The sequence below is a fragment of the Teleopsis dalmanni genome, chromosome 2, assembly GCF_002237135.1.
Source record: "Teleopsis dalmanni isolate 2A chromosome 2, ASM223713v2, whole genome shotgun sequence".
NCBI classification, from domain to species: Eukaryota; Metazoa; Arthropoda; class Insecta; order Diptera; family Diopsidae; genus Teleopsis; species Teleopsis dalmanni.
The window spans coordinates 161,598,460-161,611,542 of NC_051847.1; the positions used below are offsets into that span (position 1 = coordinate 161,598,460).

Here is a 13,083-nt window from a genome sequence, read left to right on the forward strand (position 1 = left end):
ATTGTAAGCGATCAACTATCAAACTGTTAAACTAAATTAAGGAGGTCCCACAGCCACGAGCCATCTTTCACTTAAGGCTATTTTCTCTGAAGATTATGTGTTTTACTTTTTCGTGTTTTAATTTTGTTAACTTTTTTTCTATTTCTATCGCGGCATTTGTCATTGTCATCATAAATTCTACTTTATTATATGTTTTTCAAAAGTCTGTAATTTGCATTTATTGTAATTTTTATAGTCAGAATGGAAATGTAAAATTAGTATAATTGGTACACACAGTTCCACCTCTGAGATCTTCCAAAATTTTAATTAATGACATACTTTGTAGTTCAATACACGCCGTGCAGAGTTCGTTCCATCGCGAAGTTAGTCAACTTCTAATTTATAACTTTTTAAATGTTTGATGCGATTACCAAACAAGTCATCATCAACTAAAAATAATTCAACATCAAATATTATAGAATACGTCTATGTATGAATTGATTCTTGTATAAATATTATTTATTTTTAAAATTTTATTTTAAACAATTTTAACTCAATTATTTCGTTGTTTTTATCTGGTAGCTCATATTTCAGTCATCTTCAAGCGACATTGAGAGAGTTATTTTTTTTAGTGTTTAAATAAAAAAAAAAATTCTAGATGTCTAGAACATCCAGATTTTTAGAGTCTAAATGTTTTTTTTAGAGTCTAAATGTTTCTTTTTATATATTATATACATAAAGAACTTCATTAATTAAAATAGAAGAGATGATTTACTATAAGTAACCATCATGATATAAAAGCTGTCTAAGTGAGGATTCAGAGGATAACTCATTATTAACGATTCATGTTATGATTTTTATATGAATTATAAAGTATTATTGAGCTTGTGGGTCTAATTCTGAAAGAATACTGAAATAGTTTTTTATGGGCTTAAGTTATGGGCAGTTTATTGAAAAAAAGTGGTTTAATTAAAAAAATTATTAATTCTAAAATAGTGTTAACTGAAAAAAAGTCCAAATGAAGATTCGATATAACCTATTTGAATTTGTATTGCTTAAGGGCACCTTAAGTTAATTAGAAGTTCGAGTTATGGAATGTTGAATATACAGATTCAAAATGTACATATGCTAAGTTTTAACTTCTTTCTGAAACAATTCGAATAATATTAAATAACCGTTTCTTTTTTTAAAAAATTTGCATATTGCACTCGAATTCAAAACTGTGATTAAAATGAAAAAAATCGAGTTTATGAATATAAAAAAATGTTTTCATTAAACAAGAATTTTATATTCCAATCAAGATTGTAATTTGAAACCGATACTTGAGATCTTTCATTATATAATTTGGTATTTTTATGACTTTTTTATGACTAAAATTAATTTAATTACTTTTTTTTTAAAAAATTGAATAAAAAAATTATTCCTCTTAAAGTAGACAATTTGCCGTCATTTGAGATTTTATTCGCACAAAAATGGTGCTATCTGAAATGAATCAAGTTTTTTAGATACATTCTTATACTATTATTTGACTTGAATACTTTTTATAAATTGACTTTCTATTAAGAATTGTCAAAGACCTTATTTTGAGATGCGACAAATCACAAAAACTCAATGAATTTTAACAGAAAGGCGTTGGAATTAATAATTACGTTTGTTAGTAGAATTTGTTGAAATCGAACCCCCTCCCTCCATCAACCATCAACATCACTGCCCAAGCTAACGACATGTTTATTTTTTTTTTACTTTAATTCACTGCTTAATTTTGTCTTTTGGCAATCAATGAATAAAAACACAAAAAATTCTTATCTTAGATCGAAATATACAAAGACCTTTATAAGCAAATCAGCTTCAAATAAAAAAGTTATAACGCACACGACACTAAATGCTTTTAAGATAAAAAATTAAAAATAGCAATTAATAATAATTAATAAACAATAATTATTCTGTATATTATCTGCTTTAGGTTTAACTGTACCTGAAACAAAAAGATTTTTTTTCTATTGTATAAAGTTCACTAAAATTTTTATATTTAGCAAATAAGTGCTTAATGAAACCAATAGGATCGAGTAAGCCGACAATTGATTCTTTACAATTTCGAAAATGACTTTTAAATTTTAATAATTTCATACTACACACACCTCGGTGTAAGAAAATGGAATCATCTTCCTCACAACCCCTGGTTATAGCACTAAGAAGAAGACAACTTATTTTAGTGTGCTTACCAGAATATTGTAGATTTAATACGAGTATAGTTCGACTTATCTGCAGTATAGATCAAAATATTGTATATATCTCACAACCTCTGGTTACAGCACTAAGAAGAAGACATCTTATTTAAGTGTACTTACCAGAATATTGTAGATTAAAATATTGTATATATCTCTGTATATATATCTCTGCAAACGAATTAGATAAGAACATAGCGTATTTCAGATATATATATATATTATATTATTTATACTGCAAATACTATGTAGTATACTGTAATACTACTGAAAAAATTTATATCAGCTGTTAATTAACTTTTTGATGATAACTCAAAAAAAAACAAACAAATAAAAATTTTTTTTTATATATGGTTAGGTTAATCTGGCTGGTTGTAAGCCTTGCAGAGACTTATGGTAATAGTTCCTGGCGATATTAGCTAGAGGTCTCTATGCAGATTTTGTGATAAGAATTTTTGGGAATTTAAGGAATGATATTTTTCAGAGACAAAGCAATCAGGAACTTTGTTACGGATTTTTAAAATCGTGTTTACAGACCAAACCTTAGTTAAGAGAGATCCTCTGTATCATAGTTCTAGTACACATGCAATGTGTAATAAGGATGAACATTATTTATTGCTAATAGTAAAAAGTTGTTACTGCGTTCTTAACTGATAACTCGGTGATTTTATATTTTGTGTTACTCATTAGCTCCATCTTTTTCGAAATTTTTCCGTTTCGTTAGTTAAGTTAAGGTAAAGAAAAAATAGTTTAATTTTATAATTTATAGATTATACTATCTAAGACAAACACAGTTACTACGTAAAATATTATTTTAATGTAAATATATAAAAATAAGGTTTTTAATAGGCGAAAAAATGCAAAATAAAAATTTCAAAAATCGGGACATATACACAATTTCTTTGATGTTCAAGATATGTCATTACTGTGTTAAACACAGTAATGAACCCCTATCTATTCATATAGGTGTATACATATGCTCAGTCAGAATCAAAGTAATCAATATAGTCTTTATAAAGAAAAATCTCATAATGTTATTAGGTTACTTGAGCCATAGATTATATTGCATGTTCATGCATGATAGTAGGTTTATTTGTGAGCACTTCTCATCCCATCAACTAATCAAAAATATTAATCAATTGATAAACATTAAAAACTTTGAAATCAGATGATATATGATTCATACATAAATATTTTATATACGAGTATAAGCTAATTTTTTGTATAACATAGAAATTTGGATTTGAATATGAAAATCACTGTATTCTTTTAATATTAAAAAACTATATTCTATACAGAACTGGGACCATTATAACTCTATAGTAAATGTATCGTGTATCGTATATGACAGATATCCTTTTGTTATTAATGAAGCTCTCATACGCGATGAACTGTCTTTTTTCGCACTTTAATTATTTAAGTTTTTAAAATTTCTAAATAAAAGTTTATTTATGTTCATTGAAAGTTGATTCTGAATTCATCTGATTTTCATAACAATTGCTAATGGAACATACATTGTGACCGAAAAGTTTCCGGAAATTTTAAATAAAACGCAAAATTCTTAATCTTCATCAATATTTATTTTATCTCCTTCAAAATATGCTCCATTAGAAGCGATACACAAATGCCAACGTTTCTTCCAATCATCAAAACATTTTTTATAGGCGCTTTCCGGTATGGCTTTGAGTTTCCTCTGCGAATTCTGTTTTACGTCTTCTATGGATTCAAAACGCGTTCCTCTGAGTGGTAATTTGAGTTTGGGAAACAGGAAAAAGTCACACGGTGCAAGATCAGGTGAATACGGGGGCTGTTCGATGGTATTTATTGAATGTTTGGCCTTAAAATCGTTGATAATGTTGGCTCGGTGCGAGGGAGCATTATCGTCATGAAAAATCCATGAATTATCCTTCCACAATTGAGGCCGTTTACGGCGGATATTTTCACGCAAACGTCTTAAAACAGTCAAATAATAGGCTTTATTGACTGTTTGTCCTTCAGGGACGAATTCATGATGCACCACACCACGAATATCGAAGAAAACAATCAGCATTGCCTTGATTTTCGAGCGACTTTGGCGTGGTTTTTTCGGTTTCGGCTCGTCTTTTCCTCTCCATTCCGATGATTGTTGGCTTGTTTGCATGTCGTACTCGTAGACCCATGTCTCGTCACCCGTTATGATGCGTTCCATGAAAGTTGGATCGGAATTGGCACGATCAAGCATGTCTAACGAGACCAAACTCTTTGATGCAAACTCTTTGTTCAATATTTTTTTCCATTGTTTTTTTCGCAACGCACTACTGAGGTGAACTGGTTTCAACAGCTGCCGTAAACGAACTGTCTGACAGATCGCGCTCATTTTTGGCATAGTAATTAAGGACAGTGCTGCCAAACTACATAAACTTAAAATATCGAAAAATATACAGCGCGCGAATTTTAAATGAGAATTTCCGAAAACTTTTCGGTCACAATGTACGTCCGAATTTGATGAATTCACAAAGTCATGCTTTGCATATCAAAAGACGAAACGAGTTTGTGCAAAAATTGATATGAATTCATGATGAATATTTTTCAATCGGCACGTGAGCTAGATTTACTTTACATATAAACAAATTAATAAATTTCTGTATTGTATTTCGGTGCCAGAGAATGTTCAGTTCAGTTCAGTTCAGTTTTTTGTATTTATCAAACAAAAAAACATAAATAAAATAATATAAAAATTGCTTAAACGAGTCAAAGAGTTCACAAAAGAGCGACGTTGAAGCAAGATAGATACTTTTGCTGAAGGTAAGTATGAGAAAGTTGAAGCCTTTAACAAACTGCACAAATCGCACACCTCTCCCGAACTCACCTTTGTGTTGTTGCCTTATTGCATAATATAGTGTATGAAGATTCTTCTAATTTCGTTAATATCTTTAACTTGTAGATTTTTTTGCATTTTGCTGTTTTTGCGAAAAGTTTTTTTAGTTTATTATTCGATTATTCATTTAAGTATTGTTTTTGATATGCAATGTAAATGCAAGGCTTGTATTTATTTTAATTTTGTATGAAAACATTTTTATTTAATATTATTTTAATGCCTGATCAGACTTTTTATAGCTTTTACTTTTTGCTAGTAATGCAAATACTTTATTTATTAGTTACTTGCCAAACAAATTTAATAGGAAACCTCCCTCAAAGCTCTCTCTTAGGAATTAATTGTGAAAAGATTAAAACTAGGAGTCCATAATGACAGGAGTCCACATATAATATATCACCTAGAAGTTCTTAAAGAATGCATAAGCCAAAATCATATTCTACTAATTAATGACTAATAGGAGATGTCCGTAGACTTAATATTCTTAGCAGAAGTAATCAGAGTTTATGCGCAAAATATGAACAGAGAGGAGCTTGAATAGAATACGGAATAGTTCATAAAAATATTACACTACTATTTATCGTTACTTTCAAAATAAAAGAAAATATTAATTTATAACTATCCGGATACAAAAATTAAACATTTTAAAAAAATTATTGGAGGTTTTTTATAATAAAGCTTGAGACTTACAAAAATAAGACTAATCTAATCTGGAACGCTAATAAGAAAAATAATTAATTAAATTATTTATAAGTAAATAGCGTTTTATTTATTTCAGGGTGGTTTTAAACCCTGAGTTTTTCTATTAAACAGTAACACAATGGGCCACTAGGCCTAAGTGGATCCTCTTTAGATCACCGGTATAATCTAAGCTAACCTATGAAACAACAAGATATAGTGATATATATTTATAATTTCTATTGTTAAGGAATGACACAATTTAAGAAATACTTTCCTCTTGAACCTGCTCTTTAGTTTATTAATATGGAGAAAAATAAAGTAAGTGTTGATGGAATACCTATTTGAAAGTACACTTAAAAAACGATCTTAGAAAGATTATTATAATTAGTATTTTTTCTTACAAGTCATTATTCATACAGTCAGGCATTAGAAATCGATTTGATCTCATAATATTAATGCAAATAAATAATGTACTATAAGATCTTAGAAAGATTATTATAATTAGTATTCTTTCTTACAAGTCAATATTCATACAGTCAGGCATTAGAAATCGATTTGATCTCATAATATTAATGCAAATAAATAATGTACTATAAGATCGCTTAGATTAATGTAAATAAACAAAAATATTTCTTCATAACGTTTTAAAAATGTTTTCCTTATAATTTGTTTTTAAGTTATTGGTCAAAGACTTTAAAAGCTGTGAGTAAATCTATCAAGTCTTTAATAACTTGTTTTTCTTTCTTGGCTTACACTTCTTAATGACCTATTTCTTCTGCAGTAATGTGTCTCCAAAAAAGTCAAAGATTTTGAAAACTGTGGTTCAATTTATCAAGTCCTGAATAACTTTCTTCTTTCTTGGCTTACACTTCTTAAAGCCTTATTTCATCTCAGTAATATATCTCTCAACGTACATTTATTTTTATGAAATCTTCTTCAATATCATTTTTACTTTTTTGCAGTTTTCGTCCTCTTCTGCAAAGTATTCCCATGGTATCTGTTTATCTACTGGATATTTTGAAGACATACTTCAACCACAAAACGTACTTGACATTTCTGAATTCATTTTAATTTATCTATCGTCATTATAGAATATCCTGTGTAACTTATTCGACATTTATGTATTACAGGTTTTGCGCAATATCTTCTAGCCCTCTATTTAAAGCTAGCATTTGGCTTGTACATGTTTTTTACCGCTTCATGTATAATAACATGAAAAGAAAATTGTGAATTGGAAACAGTCTTAAATTCAAAAATTATTGCAATTATTGCTAAACTATTCTTTTATATGTTTTTTATAAAAAAAAAATCTTTTATATAAAATATTATTTTTAAGAATAATTCGATGTGTCTCTCAACAATTTCCGCATGTGTCTCTAATTATAACGTTCAATGGCGGCTCTTTTTACATTTGTGGGGCCAAACTTTTGTAGGTACTCCTCAAACATTCAGTTGTCAACAAATGTTAACGGATTTTCATTACTTATTAAAATATGCATAAAAGTAATGTTTCCCCAAAAATATTAGTATATGAAATATATTATATTAGTATATTGAAATATTACAAACCACCCAAACTGTGATATATATATAGAGGTCGTCCATTCTCAATAAGTTCTTCAACTACACAGATGTTAAATATGGTTTTCCAGATATAAGGTTTCAAATCAAGAATAGTCATGCCTAATTGTCTTTTGTGTCATCAATGTTACAATTTACAACATTTAAACCCGATATCTGGAGGTCTAAGTTATAGCAGTATATAGAGTAGTGGGAAAAGTTAAGAATCGTTAAATATCTCTCTATAGTGTAATAAACAGATTATGTTTATAAGATAAAAATTATAATTAATGAAAGTTTAATCACATGTACTCTTCAATCGTTTTCAATTTAGAAAAATTAATCACATATACACTTCAATCGTTTTCAATTTAGAAAAATTATTTAACTGAATTAGCGTGTCTCATGCTGTGCTCTACACCTTATAATTAATAGTATACTAAGAAAAGGTATTATTATAGTGTTGCGATATAAAATTCAGAGTTTTGTGTCAAATTTCCATTTTTGATGATGCTCAGAAAGTTTTAAAATCTCTACACTAGACTATTAAAAAGGTTAAGCTTTTTTGATAACGCTGACGATGGATATTTGGCAGAATACGTAACAATTGTGTAATAAGCTTAAAAATAATTGAATAAATAGTTGTTCTCAGTTATATAACTTTCTACTTTCTCTACAGAATTTGTCTTTAGGAAAACTTAATTATTTATGCAATATTTGTAGTATCTTGGAGACCGTTTTCTTACCGACCTGGCTTAACTGTCATCTTGCAATATTAGGTACTTAGCAAAATTCATAGAATTATCAGGTTGGCTTACCTTCACCTAATGGATGAGTCGTTGCCTTTTTCGGTGTTAGTCGTATACTGACCTAATCTATGTACGAACTACCGGTATTCCCGTAGTACCGAAAAATGTCATTATTTGAGTTCAAATAGGCTTTCTTAGATACAAGATCACCACTCCAACCTAACCAGTAGTAAATTACAAATAAATAATAACAATTCATTAATTTATTCAATTTTAATTTATAGAAAGTTTTGTTCTATAATTAAACATTTATTAAAATTAAATTAAAAGTAGTTTTAGTATTTTTAAGGGTTATGCGCATTATTATCGAAGTTTTTTTTGCATGATTACAGTTTCTTGGATATTTGTAAAATCTTTTATTTTGAAAAACTTTTTTTACGACGGAGAAGTCAATATAGATTGATTTTTGAGATATCTGGAGATATCTGAAACCAAGAACACTAGATACGTTAGGCATATTAACTTAATTAAAATTAAAATTTAAGTTATATTTTCTTTAGAATAGGCTATTATAGTGTATAATCCACTAAAGCTTGCAGTCAAAATACATTTTCATTAAGCGTAATTGTCTAGAGAAGTGGTGTTATTAAGATCCCAGTGATTTATGCATGCTAATCTTATCAAATATATTTTAAATAAATAAAATATTGTACCTATGATTTTTGCTATTTTGGTGAAACTATTTCTCATAATCGCAGTAATAATAATCTTTTTTAAAGAAAAGTTTTTGTCCGATTGTTATGGTGAAAGAGTAAATAATATTTTTGTGAATAGAGTATATGAGACGTGAAGTATTTAAGATACATAATACTTTTATAAATAAAAATTATAATTTTTTTTAAATTGGTATTAAGTAGTGCTAAATAATTTTAAATTACCTTTAATATTTTTGTTAATTTAAAACTTAATTTGATGTCATTTCCATAAGCTCATTTTAATCATGAAAAACATTTGTAATAAAGTATTATTCTATTATTAAAATAGTTTGCAAATAATTTACTAATAGTGAATATAATTTCAGGTTCGGGTTGTGATGACAATGACAGCACGAAAGCAGCAGGCGCTTCTACATTGCTACAGTCGAGAAGACTAGTAATACTCGCAGTGCTAGGTTTTAGTATTTTCCCCATACAAAATCTGTACTAAAAAATAAATACTTGAAAAATAATAAAATGAAAGAAAAGAAAATGAAATAAAATAGGTAAATTTAATAAAAGACATAATAATATATAATACAAAATAATAATTCAATGAAATAGTAAAACAATGAACAAAGCTGCGAAATGTTGCAAAAGAGAAAGGATATAGTCTTTTTATTTAATGTGAAAAAAGAGAAACAAATTGAGAGTATAAAAAACCCAACAAATTATCCAAAAATTTAAAATGCACACCATGAAAATCGGTAATCCATTCACATGCAGATATCGGTGTATATAAGCACTACTGACTGCAGAACCGTCGCCTGGCGACAAAATTGATTGATTGATTTTGAAACTGAACCAAAAACCTTTGCATTATCGAATTCAATAAAAGCACAAAAAATTTTTAACACAAATGTGAGAAAAATATTTATAATATATTTGATTCAATAATTTTTTTGTGAATTTTTGGCAAGGAAACCCTTCAATTATCTCATCACAAATTTATTAATTAAAAAAATTGAAAAATTGAAAAATTGATAAATAAATTGGAAAAACAAGAAAACTATTTCATAAAATAGTGCAGCGGAAGGCTGTACTAAAATACTGATAAGATTGGTACTAAAAATTTTAAGCAAAACAATTTTTTATAGGCGTCAAAAATCTAAATTTTTATATATAAAAAAATAAAAAAGTAACATAAATTTTTCATAAAATATTTCCTATGAAATTCGATTTTTATATGAGAATTTACATTTTATATAAACAAAATATTGATAAAGAATACAATTAAATATTTAATTAATTTCTAAAAAAGAAAAACGGAAAATATTTTAGTTAAATTATATAAAACAGTTGTTACTACTCACTTTTTGAATACTTAATGAAATTTTTTTGTCTGGTTTCAAATTTCTGATAGTTCGTCTTTTTTCTTAACAGAAATAGGTTTCACATTCACATTGTTCAATATATGATTTGTGATAGCACCTCTGCTGGAGTTTGGTTTTGAGCAGTTGAGGAATATTACTGAAAATGCAGGACTGTTATGAGAATGGTAATGTATTATAGTATCAGGAGAAAAATAATGAAATGCTCATTTCTCAAACGGTAAACACAAACAAAAAAAATAAAAAATATTTGGAAATTAATTTTCATTTATTTGTGGTATATCAAGTCCTCAGATAGTCAGTTACAATTTTTATTAGCATTAATTTTTTTTAAAAAACTTTTATTGAAAGTAATTTAACTTAAGCTGAAATTTCGTGACAAAAAAAAAAATAAATATATTGGACTGCTTCTTTAATCTGTTTTTTAGTACTCTGTGAACTAGAGCTTTCCGAACCAATGATTTATTTGTTTTCCTAGTTTGATGTAACCATATACTAATTAGTCTTTAGATGATAGTATATTCTTCATAAGAAGTTATAAACCTAAAATATTTGGCGAATTTTGTTAGACATTAAAAATAAGTTATAAATAAAATTTTAATTAGTTTTCATCATATTACTAATCACACTACAAATAATTAATTTTTGTTAAACATTTAAAATCATTTTTAATTAAAATTTTAATTAATGAAATTAATATATAGACATATAGTCTGCTAAACTTCCACTACAAAGTGTGTATAAGTTTTAACAATAATTATAATTGCCTGTCTAATCCTTAACTGAAAAGCTTTATTATTCATATAACTAATTAATAATTTTTGTTGTCACTTTTAATTAAAATTTCAATTTAATTAAATCAATATATACACATATAGTCTGCTAAACCTTCACTAAAAAGTGAATAATTTTTATCAATAATTATAATTTCCTGTCTAATCCTTAAGTGAATGTCTTTATTATCTGTATTCTTTCATTTAATTTTTGCCAAATATTTAAAAAAAAATTCAATTAAAATTTTAATTATTGGTCTGCAAAAATTTAATTACAAAATGAACAATTTTTTTAACAACTTAAAATAATTCTTTTTAAAGCGTGTCTTATCCTTAACTAAAACATTTTTCAAACGTATTCTTATATTTATTTTTTCCAAATATTTAAAATTAATTTTAATTAAAATTTATATTATAAGAAATAAAAATGAACATTTTTTTGAAAGAACAAAATAATTCTCTCGAAAGTTTCTTTTATCCTTAACTGAAACGTTTTATTACCCGTATTTTTATATTTAATTTTTGCCAAGTATTTAAAATAAATTTTAATTAAAATTTTAATTATACATCAGCTAGAATTTAATTAAAAATGGAAAATTTTTTTTAATAACTTAAAATAATTCTTTCGAAAGCCCGTCTTATCCTTAACTAAAACGCTTAAATTTCGTATGTCGTCATTGGTTCACTTAGAAAGTTTTTATCATTTTGATTAAAATTTACTTATATTATTTTAGTTCCTACAAAAAATTATAAAAGTTTATAGCTAAACATACATAAGACTATCAAATAAAATTTCATCCACATCAAACCAAACACAATTTTTGCCTCGAGAACACAAGCTTCTGACCATATTCTGGTACTCTTCGATGAGGATCTTTATCTTTTTTTTACTGATTTACATTTTTAGTAGTGTCGAAAGAGCGATTAATCCATAGTTTGTTTAATTTTATAACAATTGAGGATGCATTAAAATCGACAACATATCAAAGTAAATTTGTATTTGTACTTTTAACTAGGACTATATTTTTAAACTGGCTAGCGCATACGACTCATTGATATATAATTCTATACAATACTAGAGTATTGGCAATTTAAACCAATTTTAATAATATATACTTGTGAGTATAAAACAACTAAAATGTTAGTTTTAAGTATGTAATCAAATAATTAAAATGTATTAATATTTACAAGTAAATAAATAAGTATTAAATTATAAAAAATATATATAATGCATATCAATATTATTAGTATCTATGTAATTTATGTATGATTTCTATTTTAAGCAACACTGACATTAATATATAAGGAAATTATTATATATATAATATATATATATCTATATATATATAGATATATCTATCTACATATATAAGAAAAATTAGGCTTGACAAAAAAATTAGAACAATATTGAAATGAAGTACTAAAAATCTTGAAGTTTTAAGTCTAATATTTTAAGTCTATTATAAATGAGCGATGTTCGCTTTCAACTGTAGAAATTCAAAAATATTAAAAATAAAAAAAATTTATTATAGATATAAAAATTTATAATAAAATAAAATAAAATTCTATGCAACTGCGTATATATTTATATGTATATCAAATCTATGTATGTGTAAAGTATATATATACGAGGAAATTATTGAACTGTAGTAGCTCCCTAAAGGCTTTTTTAAACTTAGTTTTACATGAGAAATTCTTAAAAACCGAAACAGAAACAAAAATAGTAATGGAAAAATAATAAATCTATTAGATATTTAGTCTAAGACACAATAAAATATATAAGAATATATAAAAGCGCACTTATGCGATTTTCAAAATAAAGGCCTTTCTTTTTTAAATATTTTAACTAATGCAACGCAATTTTATATGAAAATAATAAACAAAGTAAATAATAACGAATTTTTGAAATTTATTTACTTTAATTTCCTCCTAGAGTTATTGCATAAAGCGACACTTTATTTAACGTTAGAAAATTAAAATAATTATTATATATAGTATATATCGTTATATAGTAAAATTTTTAGCAAATGGTTAATGTCAAGAACCATTTAAAAGACATACATACATAAAAGTAAATAAAGTAAATTATATATAATCAATTTATATTTTTATACAAAATAAAATAAGTTTAAATTGATAAATTAGAAACAATGAATAAAGTTTATTACTTCGACTT

General features: G+C 26.2%; 1 protein-coding gene across 3 annotated transcripts in view; it reads left to right on the forward strand.

Moving 5' to 3' along the window:
• The window catches only part of LOC119685960 (acetylcholinesterase), an 86,982-nt gene that overhangs the window by 59,124 nt on the left and 14,775 nt on the right, over positions 1-13,083 (forward strand). For 2 of the 3 annotated variants that reach the window (XM_038100379.1, XM_038100380.1), the window contains exon 10: positions 9,130-9,917. The exons of the other annotated variant lie outside the window; for it this stretch is intronic. In XM_038100379.1, coding sequence (XP_037956307.1) covers positions 9,130-9,254 — 125 coding nt within the window. In that variant the 3' untranslated portion in view covers positions 9,255-9,917. Of the gene's footprint in view, positions 1-9,129; positions 9,918-13,083 lie in introns of those variants that run through there. 3 annotated transcript variants of the gene reach the window in all.